Consider the following 19,155-nt stretch of genomic DNA (forward strand, 5'->3'; position numbering starts at 1 on the left):
GACATACTTGTATTCTATTATTTACATCACAATATTTGATACATTTGATATTTTCATGAAACCAATGAAAATTTTAACTTGTATGAATTTATTAATCCAGCAAAACTTACATTATAAAATTTTATAGAAGGTCAAAAATATGTTCCTTATCAAAATGGGTTTCTCAATTTTGCTGTGGAGATTTATAGCACTGGTCCAGCCTGGGATATCTTAATCCACCATCTGCACCTATGAATTTCACACCCATGATAACCGCCACCTTTCCAAGGTCTGGCAGCTAAAATTCACACTCATTTTAAACCCTTCCACCAATCTCCCTAACTCTTGAAGCTAAGATTTCCATCTGACATTGATTTTCGGATTTCATTCCTACAAGGGAAGTCTTATCTCAAAAATTCATACACTGAACACTAGACCATTTTGTAAAAACTCTTTAGCTCAAGCATCAAAAACAGTGACAGGGAACAGCTACTCATACTGAGATGCAGGTTTGTGTGAATTCCAATAACTATGAGACATTTTCCTATAGATTGCAGAATATAGACACTGAAATCTCTGTCTGCATCCTGTGCTCTTTCATGGTAAAGAAATGGGACACAGCAGGAGGGAAATGAAAATAAAATGTATAGATCAAAGTAAAGTAGATATGCATTTAGGAATGAAAATAATAAGCACTTTTTTTACTTCGGTTGTTTTATTTTTACTACTATGGTGCTCTGGGTATCCAATAACAGAAGGTATGCCAGGAAGGGAATTCTTGAACAGGACAGTTAGTTTGAATTTGGCACTTTGCTTGAAATCTGATTTAAGAAAGAACTTCAGATATGAACCATTTTCTTTAACACTTGCTTGGAAAACTACTTTTTATGCAGTTTGACAATAGAATCATTATATGACTCCAAGATAAGAAATACTGATCGGAACTATTTCTACTGCTATTGGTAGTTAGCATCTGACTTAGGTCATCTACTCTCTTCTCCTGTCTTCAGGTTGTGACTCGCTATTGTTTTTATGTAATTTCTATGATTCCTGACAGAAACCTGTGAGAGACTTTATGTTTGTTTTTAGTTAAGATAGCATCACAACTTAGTTATCCTTGTAATTTCAGAACTCATGTTGTTACTATATTTCAACCCCACCAACAATGTGTGTATTTTGATAAATTACATAACCTTTATGTTTCAGTTTCTCCATCTGCAAAATGATAATAATCATACCTCCCTAATGGGGTTGTTGACAGGGTTAAGCAAACAATATTTCAATAAGTATAAAAATGTTCCCTTTTCTAACATATCTCAAAGCAAGATGCATGTTAAATCAATCATAAATAAGCATTTATCAGTATTTAATTGTTTACATTTTCCCATACTGGCAGATAAAGTAGTAGCATGTATTATATTCAGTGATAGATTAGAAGAATTATAGCGATTCATATAAAGTTCTTAGAGCAGTGTCGACAAAAATGTCTCAATAACTGATGTTAATATTTCTAAGTAAACAATGACTATCATACCTAAATTAAAAGTGATAGGTTAGGAATGATAAGTTAATGATGAAATCTTGCTAGTTACATCAATTTATATCACCTATATTCAGTGAGAAAATGGAATAAAACATAAGCACAAACATACATACACATTTATTTATCTATGGATCATCTGTATATTATGACTAAAACTAGAGGAAGCAGCATATATGTTTTAATATTAGATATAGATTAATATTAATTGTTATTAGTATAGATAACTATTATACATAATTTCTTATAAGTATTTAACTCATTCCATTGTGCAACAAGGTGACTATATAATAAATTATTGAAAAATACACTTAAAAATGGTTAAGAGTGATAAATTTCATATTTTCAACACTTTTAAAAAATAGAATGTAAGAAAACAAATTTCTATATCCATCTGTGGTGGAATAATTGGTACTGAATTGCTCTCTCAAAAATAACAAAAAAAGGAGGAGAAAAAACCCACCAATTTTCCATTTTACTGTGAATGAATTCATTTTTTTTTAAAAAAAGAAAGTAATAGTTTTTAAGGTGAAATGGCAGGGAAATATATAAAATTGAGGAAAAGTGGTTAAAAAAGAAAAGATCAATGAAACTGCCAATTTAACTAAATCACACCAAGTACCATTGTCTTCTGTATCTTCCTTGAGTATAGAGGAATGAAGAAAATCATTCTTCCAACAAACAGATGTGCATATCCTTTAGGCTCAATTAAAAAAGAAATCAATCAAAACTTCTAAGTCCAAAAGAAAGTCACCCATTACTTTCTCCAAAACTAGGTTTAGAAAGACATCATTTTTTTATTCAGTGTCATGAACATTGTATTTAGTAGTTGGACAATTATCCCACAGGAAAAAGATTATCACTGATTTTTTTGTAAAAGTATTTACTTAACGCTACTTTAAGCCCTAAAATTAAAATGTGACCATAAAAGAGGTCAGTAAAGAAAATATCTGTAATAGTTACCATAGAGCATTTAAAATCATGAGGAAAATGAAAATTGCTCAGTACTAAGATGGTCTCGATAGAGATATGGCATACCTCATAATGGTTTTCTTCATTCTCCTGAATGTGGAAACCCGCAGAGCTGGGACAATTCTGAGGAGTGACAGGAATATTGTCACTTTTGCTGTGTGAGTTACACTGAAAGAGATTACCAAATAATCGTGACAAACCACTCCACGTTTAGAGTGTCTACTGTTGTCTACTGAGAGGCGAGGTTATTTGGCTATGAGCCTAATAATGGAATGCCATTGGAGCTAACAAGTGTCTACACTTGCAGATGCATGCATTAATAGTGAACCTTTATCAAAAAGGTAAAAAAATATTCTCTGGATGAACAGATTGTCAATACGTTTTTGCAAAACTGAAGAAATGTATGGTTGTTATTTTTAAAGCAGTATTTATTTATTAAATTTATGACTTCAGTAGCTAATTACATGGTGCTACTCTCTGTGGGAGGTATGACCTAAGAACTTGGTAGATATTATACACACATTAGCCTCTAACACAGATATCATTATTATTCTACTTATAGATGGGGAAATGGGAGCATAATAGTATTTTTCCCCACATGGCCCTGTATCTATTAAATATTTTGCCACTATTCCCTATTTCCTTCTTTAGCACACAAACTGCCTTTATAAATGATATATGTGAAATAGATAAAACTGATAAAATAAAAGTTTAGTGTTTTAAAATATTAGTTTACTTTTCCTGTTCTAAATATAATGTCTTTATAAGAAACAAACAAACTAAAATAATTCCTTGGAAGTGGATGTGAATTATAGAGCCTAAGAAATTAAATTATGGCTTGGCCTTTCTCTGTAAAAAATGTTAAAATGGCTGCTTTCCATATTCCTCACAAGAGCTTTTCATATGAAAGTAAAACATATGAACTTCTAGGTTCTTTGTTTCCTTCTGCCTTAAATCTCTTCACTGAGTCAAGGCAATTTTTTTTTTTTTTTTTTTTTTTTTGTGGTACCAGGGATTGAATCCAGGGGCACTCAATCCCTTAGCCACATCCCTAACCCTTTTTATTTTGAAACAGAGTCTAGCTAAGTTGCTTACGGCCTCCCTAAGTTGCTGAGGCTGGTTTATGACTTGGGATTCTCCTGCCACAGCCCCCTGAGCTACTGGGATTATAGGAATGCATCACTTTGCCCAGCAAGGCAATAAATATTTTAAAGTATTGCTGCTTGGTCATTTGTTTGGCATAACTTTGTAATATCTAAGTGTTCTATTTTAATAAAAACATACTGCAATTGCTCCAGAAGAGGCATGTCATTTATATATATCCTTTCTTCCTCCATAAGATCCAACACATAGCATGTTTTTAGTTACAGGGGAAAAAACTATTTTTTTAAATTAGTATGCCATGTTTCTTCTTCATTAATAAAATGTTACTTTGCCCCTCTCAATGAAAAATCTTTTGGGAATTTACTGTTAAAAATATTTTTAAAAACAAATTACTTTTTAGAATTTAGTTTATTGAACTCACTATATTTTCACTTTAGGATCACCATAGTAAATATTTAAATATACTTTTAAACACTGGATATCAACTGTTTCATTTATTTTGTTGAAGAGAAATAGCTAAAGACATCTAGAAAGGTACAACTTAACCCTTAAATCCTAAACACCCATATTATAAACATGTTATCATGACTGTCTGCTCTACAAACAACTTGATTTCAATGCTGTTCAAACTTGCCTCCTCTAGGAACTCTATGCAGATAATTCAAGGAATGCAAGGACATTTTAACTTCTGCTTGCAACCTGAATAAATTGTATGTGTAGTTTGTACAATGCTGCTTTGCTGATTTTGTTCTCTTCCATGTTCCTAAATTTGTCTGAACAACTTCATTATTAACTATGAGGACCTATCTCTCCATAGCAGTTTCCCTAGCTATCTAAACAAGAAAAGTGGGGGTATGCCTTAAAGATGGTTATTTTTATCTGTAATGTTTCTGGATGTTTTCATCACTCAAATTCTGTTCTGGCCTCTCCTCATATGTATTCAAGCTGATTAATCTTCCTCAAACATCTCATTTATTATGCAGTTTTTCTTCTAAGAAACATTTCCTAAATTCCTGTGTCCCAGCAGTTGTTCACACAACTGTTCTATCACCTGGAGAGCATCTTAAAAATGTCAATGACTGAGCCCTGCCTCACACCGCTTAAATTAGAGCTCAGGCATAAGTTATTTTTAAATACTCAGGTAATTCTAATGTGCAGCCAGAGTTAATTCCTGAGTTAAGGTTAAAACTTCTTTGACCCTCAGGACACTATTTTGAATACTAAACTCTTCTTTCAATCTCTTATTTTCCTCCTCAGCATCAGTTCTTTCTTTAACTTGTCATATTTTGGGTTTTGTTTTTTTTTTTTTCATGAATATATCATAATGCCTTTGAACCTGAAAACAACCTTTATCTGCATAACACTTTATACCTTCACATGAAAGAAACTCTGTGTTATCCAGTAGAATCTTCTGCAAATGAATAGAAAACAGAATCCTTTAACAAATGGAGAAGAGATTCAGAAATATTCAGTAACATTTATTTGCCCAGTAAAGGCACTCCTAAGTGATAAGACGTTTGTTATTTCTACCCTGCTACATCTCCCTCAATGGGTTCATCTATTTGCCCATTCATTCGCTCATTTATTCTGTTCATTTGTTGTTTGACTGATATTCAATCATTTGATGATTGCATACTGTATTAGGATTTTACTAGCTCATTGACATATGGCATTTAATATCCATAATATTCCCACTTTAGCAGTGAAACCACACATGGAAACAGATAGCCGTCACGACATGTAAAAATGCTGTGTAAAGTATATGCACAGATTGCAAAGAAGAAGGAATGACTAGACTCTTGGATTTGAAACATGGGCAGAGTCTCGAAAGATCAACTGATCAGAGGAACATGGTTAGCATGCATTCAAGACAGAAGGACCTAAGATGGCTGACTACAGGAGGTTGTTTTCCTGTCTGCTCCGTGGAGTGAAACCAAGAAAGCAGACAGGCAAATTCTCAGCAAGATGGGTGAACAAAAAAATAGTAGGGACTTTACTGGAATTTAAAACTAAACATTCAAAGCAGATCAGGGACTCAGGAGGATGGATATAAAAAATAAGGAAGAAATCCCCAGGGTCACAGCCACTGTGGCTGCTACGACCAGGCTGGATACACCAGCCAGTGCAGTCCCTCCATGAGCATAGTGGAGGGATAAGGGAATTAAAGGAACCTGCATTTTTGGGAGACCCTAGGCATGTCTGAGTACAGAGCATTTAGAGATCAAGGACATTGCCTGGCAAATCTAAGACATGCTGCACAATATCAGTGTGTGGGGAAAGAAACCACCATCTCTCCAGGCGGTATGTGGAGGACAAAGGAAGCTGCTGTGAGGGGGACCAGCCACAGAGGGGCCCAATTCCTGGCAGTCCCGAGTTTAGCCTGAAATACAGGCCCAATAAGCACATGCTAGAGTTTGTTTAATAACCAGGAAAAAAATCAAACTTGGAAAGAAATTTACACAGGGGGCAACTGGTCACAGAAACCCACCTGGCTGTGCCCCTACTCCTCCAATCCTATTGCTTGCAGGGCCAGCTGGGAGAGATGCATCTGGCAAGGAATTGGAAGGGTGGGGACAGGAGAAATTGGAGACTGAACCTGAGACCAGGAAATGTGTGGTCCACAGGTGATGTAGGGGTCTAAGAATGGGCTCCGCCACCACACAACTGGAACCCAGGGGAGCTGTAGGGTAAAGTCCTCCAGCATGCACCAGCAAGTACTGGGCACTGGAGGTGCACTGATTTAAAATCTCCATACCAATTAGCATTCAGTGAAGAACCTGGAGTCCACCTAAGCCTAAACCCTGCCTCCAAGAACTCTTCCTGTAGGATTACCTCTCTCACTCCAGCAATCCAGAGTGGGGAGCATCACACTCCAAAAGACCCCACCTAAAACTGCTGAGAAGAGAAGCTGAGAATATTTTGAACTGCCATGGCAAGAATTCTTTAACTTTTCATCAAGATTTTTTTTTCTTTGCTTTTCTTTCTTTCTTTCTTTCTTTTTTTTTTTCCCACAGTTTGTGACCTTAATGGTACATTGACATTTATACAGTTTCCTAGATTTTTTTTCTTCTTCTTATCTCTAGCATTATTGAAACCAGTTATTTTACATGGATTAGTTTTCTGTTAAATAATCTGTTTGATTAGTATATTTTAGTTTTGTGTTGTATTCTTTTGATTTTATTTTTAATCTTTTAATTTAAATTTTGCTTTATGTATATATTTTTCTCCTACCTGTTTCCCTTTCTTCTCTCTTTTCTTCTGCCAACAGCCAATCTCTATTATTCTTTCACTCTTCTTTTAATCTTTTACTTCTGTTTTCTCTCCTCCCCCCTCATATTTATTACATCCTGTATCACTTCTGTTCTCTCCCTTTCACTATTTGAAAATGTAAATCCTTTTGCAAACTTACTGTTTTAATTATGGGAAATAACTGATCGTGTAACTTATGTTAATTATGATAATTAATTAATTATGATAATTAATTAATTATCATAATTTATTATGATAATTAATTGTAGATGTCATGGTAGGAACTATTTGGTTAATGCTATAATTGCATTGGTTGTTGTTGTTATTATTTGTCTCCCCCTAAACAGTGAGGTACTGGATACCTTTGGGGACAATATAATTACACAGGGTAGAAACCCTGCTGCCTCAGATTCACACTGTTAGATGAGTAAACACAAAACAACATGAAAAAGCTAGGAAACAAATCACCCCAAGGAAACCAAGATACTCCAGTAACAAAATGCATTGACACCACAGTGGAAGAAATGTCAGAGAAGGAGTTTAAAATGTACATAGTTAAACCAATCTTTGAAGTAAAGGATGATGTAAGAGAGCAAATACCAGTAGCAACCAATCAATTCAATAAAGACAGGTTTGGAAAAAAAAAACAAAAACAAAAACAACAAGAACAAGAAGCAGAAAATCTCAAAATGAAGAAAACAATAAACCAAATTAAAAATTTAATAGAAAGCATCACCAACAGACTAGACCACTTGGAACACAGAACCTCAGGCAATGAAGACAAAATATATAATCTTCAAAATATAATTGACCACAGAGAGAAGATGTTAATAAACCATGAACAGAACTTCCAAGAACTATGGGATAAAATGAAAAGACCAAATTTAAGATTTATGGGGATAGATGAAAGCACAGAGATACAAACCAAAGTAATGCACAAGCTTTTCAAGGAAATAATATCAGAAAATTTCCCAAACCTAAAGAATTAAATGAAAAATCAAATATAAGAGGCTTACAAAACCCCAAATGTACAAAATTTCAACATACCCATACCAGGGCACATTATAATGAAAATGCCTAATATACAGAATAAGGATAGATTTTTAAAGACTGTAAGAGAAAAATATAAGATTATGTACAGGGGGAAACCAATTTGGATCTCAGTTGATTTCTCAACTCAGACCCTCAAAGCTAGAAGGTCTGGAATAACATATACCAAGCTCTGAAAGAAAATGAATGCCAACCAAGAATCCTATATCCAGCAAAATTAAGCTTCAGATTTGAAGATGAAATAAAACCTTCCATGATGAACAAAATTTGAAAGAATTTGCAGCTAGAAAGCCTGCACTACAGAACATTTTCACATTCTCAACAAAATATTCCATGAAGATCAAATAAAAATAGTGAAAATCAGCAAAGGGAGGGACTACACTAAAGAATCAACCAAAGTAGAAACTAATTCAAATTAAAAAGGAGAAATAAACACAAATAACCAGAAATTCAAATTATATATCAATAATAACCTGGAACATTAATGGCCTAAAGTCATTAATCAAAAGACATAGACTGGCAGACTGACTTTAAAAACAAGACCCAACAATATGCTGTCTCCAGAAGACTAACCTTGTAGGCAAAGACATCCATGGACTGAAGGTGAAAATATGGGTGAAAACATATCACTTACATGGATCTCATAAACAAGTAGAGGTTTCTATCCTCTTATTAGATGATGTGAACTTTAAGCCAAAGTTAATCAGAAGAGACAAAGAAAGCTATTACATACTGCTTAAGAGAATTACATATCAACAAGACATAACAATTGTAAATATTTATGCCCCAAACAATGGAGCATCTATGTACATTCAAACAAACCTTTCTCGATTTCGAGAATTAAATAGACCACAACACAATAATACTAACTTTAAAATGCCTCTGTCACCACTAGATAGGTCCTCTAAGCAAAAACTAAATAAAGAAGTCATAGAACTAAAAAAATACAATTGATAATTTGACTTAGCAGACATACACAGAATATTTCATCCTTCTATGACTGAATACACTTTCTTCTCAGTAGCACATGGATACTTCTCTAACATAGACCACATTATGTAAGCTACCACATACGTTGGCATATAATTATAATATTACCTTAATATATTTTTAGCATCTGTAGGGTTGTTTTGATAGCTCCCTTTCCATTGACATTAATTTTTATGTTCTTTCTTTTTTCTTGATTAGACTTGTTTGATTTTTATCAAATTTTAGCTGTACTATTTTTCTCTATTTCAGATATTTCTGCTCTTACTTTTATTGTGTCCTTCCTACTACATAATTTGAAAATAATTTGATTGTTATTCTAGCTAGTTTCTGATACAAGTACTTTGTTATAGATGCTTATGTGAGTACTGTTTCAATCTCACAGATCCTGATCTTTTAAGCTTTTATTATCACTTAATTCAAAACACTTTTTATTTACTTTTCTTGTCCTTTCTTCCTTGACTTCTGAGATATTTATAAGTGTGCCATTTAATTTTGAAATAGTTGATGTGGGGATGGGGTTCTATATATCTTAAGGTGATTGATTTACAATGTAATAAATCGTGCAAAAATAGTATGCATCATTTCAAATTTTAAAAATAATGGAAATTCTTTTGATATTGATTGTATTGGTTACATACATGTCAAATCTGATCAAATTGTGCACTTCAAAAATGTACATTTTATGGTATTTCACTTTGACCACGATAAAGCTATGTTAAAAAAAAAAAGACAGAGGAACATACATATACAAAGGCTGAAAAAAAATGAATTGTCTTGAGTCACGAGTAGTTTCATAGTAGTTTGATCACAGAGCATGTGAAGATTAACTTAAGGATAGACAGAAATCATTAGTGCATTAAAATCAGCATAGAACCAATGAGACCTTATAGAATTGGACTTCATATAAGGAGTGCTACCCAGTTGGGGTGCCAAGGGTGAGCCTTAACCATCTTTTCTTTGCTCCTAACCACACCCCAAAGAAATATGAAACATGAGCTAAATGAATGCATTTGAAATAGGACTGTGACACTGAGGTAGGTCCTCCTATCCCAGCAAAATTCCACGACCAAATCTTTTTTGGGTCTAATTTTGGTGCAGCCTCTACTTGCAGAACAGTGAATGTTAAATTTTCAAAGGAAAATGTTAACCCACTGTTACTTCCTCACTTTTTAGAATATTTGAGAGTTATGATGCAAATTGCCTCTGGGAATTACATAGCTACAAATCCGAGCAAAAAAACAAAAGCACCACTGCAAATAATAATTTGAGATCAAATATTATAACTAGCCAAAACTTGAAGAAAAAAAATCTTAAGGGAAAAATTTTTAATCACAATGAATCCTTCCAAACAGGTTTCTACCTCAGGAACAGTTGCTGTCTGAAACAGAAAGATTTATTTTAAAAATATCAAGATTTCCCCCACCAAAAAATTTTACTGCTCACCAAATTAAATATGAATGACTATATAATGAACTATGGTTAAAATGGATTTGCTAAATCAGATTTAATATTGCAAGGTACATATGTAAATCAAACTTGAGAGGTCTACAGCTCAATAACAACAATCATATTAAACAGAAATCACTGTAACTACATTTGTTTTACACTTTAAAACCCATTTGATGCTTTCTATTACCTGTGATTGATAGCCTTATTTTAATACATGGATAAATCTTGCTTTTCCACAACACCTATTGTACTCCCTGTGAAGACTGTTGTTCACTACCTATAGAAATACCCACTCAAACTTGCCACATAAGCAGGTACTATAGCTCTTTTATTTTTGACATAAATTCCTAAGAAAGCACCTCATAGGCATGATATCAAGAGAAAAAATGTCAACAGTAGCAAATCAACAAAAGGCTCATGAAAGTCACATAACCATAAATAAGACACAGCTGTTTTCTTTGCTTAAAGGTGGTTCTTTACATTTTCCACCCATCTCTTGTGGAGCAGCAATGTGCACTATTATTCCACTACTCCTCCCACCTCCTTAAAAAATCATGGTTGTTTGCTAAAAATCAATGGCACTGTTATAAAATTCTTGGGATCATTATAGAAGCAGTAGCTTCATATTTTGTGCTATAGATTTCATTAAATAACAATTCTATTTGTTAAACTCCTGTTGAAAATGTTATTCCTACCCCATTTTAATAAAGTAAGGATTCCTTTCATGAAGAATTATAAAACATTCTTAAGAGTTTTGATTTAAAAATTCTGAAGGAATAAATTCATATTGGCAGAAAAGAATCTGTATTGAAGAATTTCCTATACTTTGTGTCTCTAACGTCTCTGCATTCATTTGGAAAGATTCACTTGTATCAGATTTTTCACCACCTCAATCCCACTGAAATTGCTCTACCATAATCAGCAAGGATTTTCATATTTTAATTCAGAGGTCAATTTTTAGTCTTCACCTAACTTCGCACTACTGACTACTCTCTCTTTGGGATGTATTTTTATCACTAACCTTCTAGGATACCACCCCCTCACGTTTCCTTCTTTCTCTTCGTGTTCTTTCTGGAATCATTTAGTTGTTTATGTTATCATTATTAAAAATTAAAGAACTAGAAAAGATGAGGGTTGACCATTTCTTTAGAAGGTGTTTTCCCCAATGCTGTTTGTCAGTATGACACATGGGCACACACAGAACAGTTCCTGGCTCTACAATACCTTCTCAAACACATATGAACAATTTTCACTGCATAAGTAGACAAAGAAAGACCTCTATGTGCTGTCCTAAACAATATTATATCAAAACACATACTTTTATAAGTGCTCCTAGAAACTGATTAAATTTGTATTCCAATGACCCAGTAAGTTATCTTTTCTGAAAAATTGTTCTAATCATTCAGTTTCCTGGAACATAATCTGTCTCATATGAGGACCTGGAACCTGTACCTATGGATTTCTGTCTAATATTTGCTATATATCCTTTACCTTTAAATTATTTTTCTGTAATCTTTCATCAGGATTAGAAAACAAAGTGAAATGCTTATTGAACCTCATTGAACACACACACACACACACACACACATATATATAATATAAATGTATAAATATAATATAAATATAAATGTATATATAATATAAATGTATAATGTAAATGTATATGTAATATACATTTATATTATATATATATATTCAGCTTTAGAAATACACAATTTGATTTAAAATGAAAACACAGTATGATAAATGTTAAAACCAAATGTTATACAAATACCTTATTGAATCATAATAATACAAATGGCTACAATACTTGTCAATTTTACAGTAGAGATTACTTATGTGAAATTTTTATAAAGGCAGACCAAAAGAGGCTAGAAAGGGAAAGTCAGCTGTATACATAGTACGTACGGAGCCCAGTTGTTTTTTTAAAATTTTTTGTTTTGCCTCTCATCTTTATTTTTTTAATTTGAAAAAAATATAAAATGTTGGCATGTTTTGATTTTCAGATTTTTGGACACAGGTGTTTTTCTTAATTCTTTTTATTTTTTCTGAACTTTTCAAATACTTGATATTGAATAAGAGATAGAAAAAGAATTATTGTGGTTTTATTAAAAATCCATAGCATCCCCCTCACAGGATTATCTACAAGGGTTTTGAAAGAGCTTAATAACTATCAGGTCTTGAACACATGAACCTTCAGAAGGGAACAAGATATGTGCTTGGTAAGTCCCTTCTGATTTGACTCACAGTCCATCCTCTCCTTTTTGGTAGGAAATATTTTTCTAAAGCCAGGTTAAGAGCACGATTATTCTTCCTTCTGCTGTGGTACTAAAGCTTTCAGTTCTTTCTGTAATCCCTTTAAAGGTAGTTTTGCTTTCTTTTATTTCAAGAGGGGATGTGCTCTTCCTGCTGAGTTTGTTACCAGCATATAGCCCAATGCCTGCACTATGAGTAGGTACTTTATAAGTACTTTAAGTAGAAGAGAGTGGAACCACCATTTGACTCAGTTATCTCACTCCTAGGTATATACCCAAAGAACTTAAAAACAGCATACTACAGTGACATAGTCACATCAAAGTTATATATACACAATGGAATATTTCTCAGTCAAAAAAAGAATGAGTTTATGACTTTTGCCAGTAAATGGATGAATCTGGATATTATCATGCTAAGTGAAATAATGCTAAGCCAATCCCCGAAAAACCAAAGGTCAAATGTTTTCTTTGATAAAAAAAATCTAAGATATGTGGATGCTAACATACAACAAGGTGGGGGCAATAGAAGTTCAGTGGATTATACCAAGGGGAATGAAGTGGGGCTAAGAATAGGAAAGACAGTAGAGTGAATGGGACATATCTTTCCCATGTTCACATATAAATACACAACCAATGTAACTCCACATCACGTACAACCACAAGAATGGGATCCTAATTAGAAGAAGTTATACTCCACATATGTACAATATGTAAAAATACACTCTACTATTATGTATATCTAAAAAAATCACAAATGTAAAAAAAGGAGAAAAAGAATAAATGAATTTTTATGAAATTATATGATAATTTACATTCATCTATTTTACTTTTCTCTGATGATTTATTTGCAGTCAATCCTTCTACTTTTTCATTTTTCTCTCTTTTTTTTGACCCCATTAAATGAGCTACTTGCAAAATTAGCATTTCTAATACATAAACTTTATATCACAAATGCTTTTTCAAAAACAGGGCACAGTGAAACCATAACTTGAGAGTATTCACAGCAGGAATATTAAACAAAGCAGCAGTTCAGTCATCTTGCTTTGTCCTTTCACCTAGACCCTTAGCTGTTCATGACAAGAAGTAATTTCATCACAGCAATATGCTAAAAGGTAAGTGGAAAATATTTTTACTCACTGCCTCTATGAAAAAATTAGGTCCTATTCAACTTCTGGAAACTACCATATTTCCCCCACAAGTAAACTTTGCAAAATTGACTCTCTTTTTTTCTCTTGGGGCCTTTCTACACTTATGCAAGATGACTGGGATCTGCTTCAGTACCACCAGGAAACCACCCACAATCCCCTCTCTTCCTCTATGTAAGTTCTCTTGAGCTTTCTCAGGGTCCCCATTCCAGATCTCCTTTCAATCTAAGGACACCTTTTCTGTCCCTTATTGATGTCTCAGAGGTAGCCCCTATTCTTTCTTCTCCTTCAAAAATATTTTCTTTCTCTCCTGTTCCAAAAAGTCATTTCATTTTTAATCCAGATTTGCAAAGAGATTAGCCAGATGGAGGTAGTCACAACTGCTCAATGAACAGTGAGAAGTTGACTATTGCAAGTGGGATTTATGAGAAAACAAAAGCTGATTTTATATAGTATTTTAGTACAGGCCATTAAATGGACCAGTTGGTTCCCACAATTATAGTCCCTCTGATCAAGTGAAGTTAACAGATAAAAAGATAAATATCTTATGGTGTACTTTGTTGTTGCATGTGGGTTACTTTTAAAGCATTAATGTGATATTTACCTCGATTTACCACATTATAGTACAATAAATGGAAGTCATATGTTCCAAAACTGTTAAGATACAGGAAAACTTAATACACAGAGAACATCTTAACAAATATAAGAAATGATTGGGGGAAAAATATCTAAGAATGTGAAATTTAAGTCTAAGTCTGAAAAAATTCAGTAAACTGAATGCCTGATGAAACTGCCCCCCCCCCGCCCCCGGTTTAGAAATTCCACCTTTATATGCTATTCTAAATTTAATGGTCTCTGTCATAGCCTGGCTGACATTTTTTAAGCAATTTTAACAGTTTTATAAAATGTATAGGTGCCAAGCACCATAACCAAGAAATGGCTTTCTCTCCGTGTGTTATTACTTAAATGGTATTTCAGAGCAACCTTTTGTCATAAACATTTTGGTTAGTATAAAGTTTTAGCAACTCTCTGTGTTTTCTGTTCTCTGAGAAAGTGAGTGAGTTTTGTTGCTTTTTTATGTGTGATGGGCAAAGCTTTTTTTAAGGGGCTATGACAAGGGCAGGAACAGAGATAAATGGAGACAGGGATAGAACTGGTAGTACAGCTATATTCCAAATACAAACAACCCTTCAAATTCAGGGAGGACTAGATGAATTTTGCTTCCATTTCTGCAAAATTGGGGAATAAGGGATAAAGGGTTTTGCATTTTTATAGAATTTTTGAAAATTAGATTAATAATTAATAATAGCATTTTGTATCAAAGTTACTCAGCTGGGTCCCTCTAAATATGAAATAGAGCAAATTTCTGTGAACTGATTGTTAACTGTGACAAAGAGGGCTTAAGGCAGAAGTGCTGGGGGGCTGGGTGTAGGATGAGAATACAATTTTGCTTAATAAATAAATACATGCAGCCAAAAATCCTTCATAAGAAATTACTACAGCCTCTCTAACTCAATATAGATAAACCGAATGCATTTTTAGGTCATTATTTACCAAGGAAGAACAATGTAAGACCACCTTTCTGTAGATCAAAAATAGCTGCCTCCGTGAACATTGCCACACTTTTCTTTAAATGGTTCATGGATGTTATGTAGAGTTTTTTGCAATGTTTTGGCCCAGTTGTTATGGGCATAATTGAAATAAAATTTCCTCAGAAAGTATAATTCAAACACTAACGTTCCATGTTTTATGGTTTCTCCATTGGTTTCCCCAATCCTTGTATTTTTACCTTACTGTACAGCTATTTTACAAGAGCAATAATGTATTGAAAGCTTTTAAATTACAAAAAGATTATATGTTATATGCTGGAGGAAAGCACTGTTAATGTCTGTTGGCTTTGCGCATTGCAACTTAATTCTGCATTTCAAATAAATAGTAGCAGGCAATGTGGGACTTAAGAACTTTCCACATATTTAAAAAGAGACACTATCCAGTGCCAAATTAATCAAGATTATACCCAAAACCATTATTTTGCATATGATTTAAATTTATTTCATTATTTTTATAAAATCTCTTAGATTTTTTTCTATACATTTATCATTGAACTGTATTTACACATTGAAGAAAAACTATAACTGAAATTTCCTCAACACAAATAAAATTAGATTGACTAAGAGCATTCTTATAATTCCAAACATAGTGGAAGAGGTCCTGTTTTAGAAGTGTATGCTAGGAATCTGAGGGTAAGTCTTTCTGCTACGTTTTCAAATTGAACAAATTTCATGGAATGTAACATAAACCATTGCCTTTGTTTATGTATATTGGCATTTAATTTTCATTCTAGGTAGTAATGCTTAAGAATGGACAAGTAAATGCATTTTTTTAACTGTTTAAAATTTCTGAGAGTTCTGAAAATGTGCAAAATACAATATTAAAAGTAACTTATTAGAAAACAACAATATAACTTTATATCATGTTTATAACTAGCATCAATGGCATTAAGATGCACACTGGGTCTAAAACAGATGAGTCCAGGAACATAATGATGGGATCTACATACAGTAAATATTCTCCTATATGGAAACAGCCACTTATGAATTCCATTTATATGTGCATGCACATACATGAACACATGCACCAAGCTTATGAATATATGCATATATTTGTATTAAGAGACTACTTATTATACCAAATTGACTCCAATGATTGAATACTATATTCTCTGAAATATTTTAGCTTAAAGTATATAAACATGAGAAATTATATGCTATATAAATATGTATTTATAAATTTATACATGTGATATAAACAAATCATATATTGCACTAACTTATATAGTTAATGTCTAGCAGAAATGGATTCTGCATTTTGGGGTGAATATTACTAAAGAAATATTCTGAGAATTATAATTGTACTTTCAAGTTTCTCTGGTAAAGAGAAAAATTTAAATTGAGCTTGTCTTCATATTATGAAAAATACATTTTAAAAAATAAGTTTTTAAAATAATATTAGAGTTGGTTATCTGCATGCCAGTAGTTAGAAACAAGTCTATATGTCAACCTTCTGCCAAAGGCATCAAGTAACAAATTCAGAGATTCAAATCTAGAGTGCTTTCAAGTAAATTTAGAATTCAAGGCTGTGCCAGTTACTTGAATACTGCCTTTTCAAGGCAAATTCTTAAATAAGTTCAATGGTTTAATATTCTTTTCTTCCTGGAAAAATTTCTGAAACTGACCCACATTCTGAAGTTTGAACTCTTATATGTAATAGTACTGAGGTGTTGGGGTGGGAACACAGTAAGCCTTGTTTTTTTATTGCACATTAAAAACAACCAACCAGTCTTGCCTGTAATCCCAGTGACTCAGGAGGTTGAAGCAGGAGGCTAGCAAGTTTAAGTCCAGCCTGAGCAACTTAGCAAGACCATGTCTCAAAACAAAACAAAACAAAATTTTGAAGAAGAGCTGGGGATGTATCTCAGAGGTAAAGTGCCCCTGGGTTCAATACCTGGTATCAAAACCAGAGAAACTATTTTTTGAAAACATTATTTCAAAATGTATGCTTCTAAGTTTAATATTTCATATTTTGATTTCACATATACAAATTGTACCCTAGCTACATCTGAGTAAAAATGCACAACTTTTTAACTACTGATTGTAAAAGTTATGTTCCAGGATATTCTGGAAATTACCAAATGGCATTTGGGGGAATTATACTTGAACCTCAGCTCTACCACTATCTGACATCCTTAGTGCTCTTGTCTGTAAAATGAATTTAAAGTAGAGAATTTACTCCACCTCTCCAAGACTCAAATGCAGTGTTGTGGTTTAGATGTGAGGTGTCGCCCAGAAGCTCATGTGTGAGACAATGAAGGAAGGTTTAGAGGTAAAATGATTGGGTTATGAGAACCTTAACCTAATCAGTGCATTAATTCCCTGATAGGGATTAACTGAACGGTAGCTGTAGGCAGGTAGAGTGTGGTTGGAGGAGGCAGGTCATGGGGGCTTGTCTTTCATGTTTATATTTTGTCCTTGTTGAGTGGAGCTCCCTCTCTGCTTCTTGGTGTGATGTCTTGAGTGGCTTTCCTCTACCACATTCTTTCACCCTGATGTTTTGCCTCACCTCAGGCCCAGAATATTGAACTGAGACCTCTGAAACCATGAGCCACGAAATAAACTTTTCCTTCTCTGATTGTTCTTGTCAGGTCTTTTAGTCACCTCAGTGAAAAAACTGACTAAAGCATGCAGTACGTATGTAATATATTATTTCAGGTATCACCCTGAAACCTATGTTGGAGTTTGGTTTTTTTAATACAGTCTCTAACTTCATAAAAGAGTGTACATAATTTAGAAAAAGGGAATGAAAAAAACCGCTTTTGTTAAAATCATTTGCTCAATGCTGAGATATTTCAAAATGTGTATTACTGTATTAAAACTAAATTGCAACTTTTAGCTCTTGTTTTCCATCTGCATTTTTTTGGGAGGATAATAGGGATTGAACCCAGAAGTACTTAACCACTGAGTCACTTCCCCAGCCCTTTTTATTTTTTTCTAATTTTGAGACAGGATCTCACTAAGTTCCTAAAAACCTCACTAAGTTGCTGAGGGTAGCTTTGAACTTGGGATCCTCCTGCTCAGTCTTCTAAGCCCCTAGGTTTACAGGTAGTCACCACCTTGCACAGTTCCTTTTATATTTTTTATTCAGAAAGAAAAAAATCACAAACATCTGATACTTATTGATTATAACTCCACTTAGTGACTATACCTCCATTTTCTTTTCAGATATAAATTAGTACTTCAAATATCTTTTGAAACATTTTAGAATAAATAGGGTCAAATTAAATAAACTAATAACAGTGACATTGAATGGAAAGTCTTCTACAATTTTAGAATTTATCTAGCTGTGACTGTTCAAAAGGCTAGAGTGTTTCTAACATCTATTTTTAAAATTAAAGTTCTGTGTATTTTAAGGAACAAAACTGAGAAACATGCTCACTTTCAAGATCTTAGAAATGTTTCTTCTTATGGAATTGGGCAAAGAAACCCTGCAAGAATATAATTAAACAAGGAAATATCTGTTGATTTGTCATTGCTAATAGAGTCTGTCTTTTGAATAGTTTCTTTGTCTCCAAGTTCCAAACTAATATAACTTTAGCAAAACTGCTTTACTGTTCATCTTTTAATCCTCGGGTGATAGAATCTTAGCATTTAGATGACTCTCTAGATGTGAACATGTCCCTGATTCGTCCTCAGGGAATTGTTCCCCTGGAGAAGAAAGGTATGAAAGTGAAACAGAAATGGATTGAAGAAACAAAGAGAAATCTACTTTGAAAACATATATTAACAAATACGAAGCACAACTGTATAAAAATGTGTGATAAAAAACTATATGATTAAAATTCTACTCAGGAAACACAAAATGCTCA

The 19,155-nt window shown here is 33.4% G+C and overlaps 1 protein-coding gene across 9 annotated transcripts in view; it reads right to left on the minus strand.

Moving 5' to 3' along the window:
• Pcdh9 (protocadherin 9) overlaps positions 1–19,155 on the minus strand; it is an 866,304-nt gene that overhangs the window by 542,728 nt on the left and 304,421 nt on the right. For 6 of the 9 annotated variants that reach the window (XM_047552459.1, XM_047552457.1, XM_047552454.1 and 3 more), the window contains one exon: positions 2,558–2,659. The exons of 2 other annotated variants lie outside the window; for them this stretch is intronic. In XM_047552459.1, the coding sequence (XP_047408415.1) occupies positions 2,558–2,659 (102 nt within the window). The remainder of the gene's footprint in view (positions 1–2,557; positions 2,660–19,155) is intronic. One more of the 9 variants, XM_047552455.1, reaches the window with a different exon arrangement.

This window comes from Sciurus carolinensis, chromosome 5 (assembly GCF_902686445.1).
Source record: "Sciurus carolinensis chromosome 5, mSciCar1.2, whole genome shotgun sequence".
In the NCBI taxonomy this organism is placed as follows: domain Eukaryota; kingdom Metazoa; phylum Chordata; class Mammalia; order Rodentia; family Sciuridae; genus Sciurus; species Sciurus carolinensis.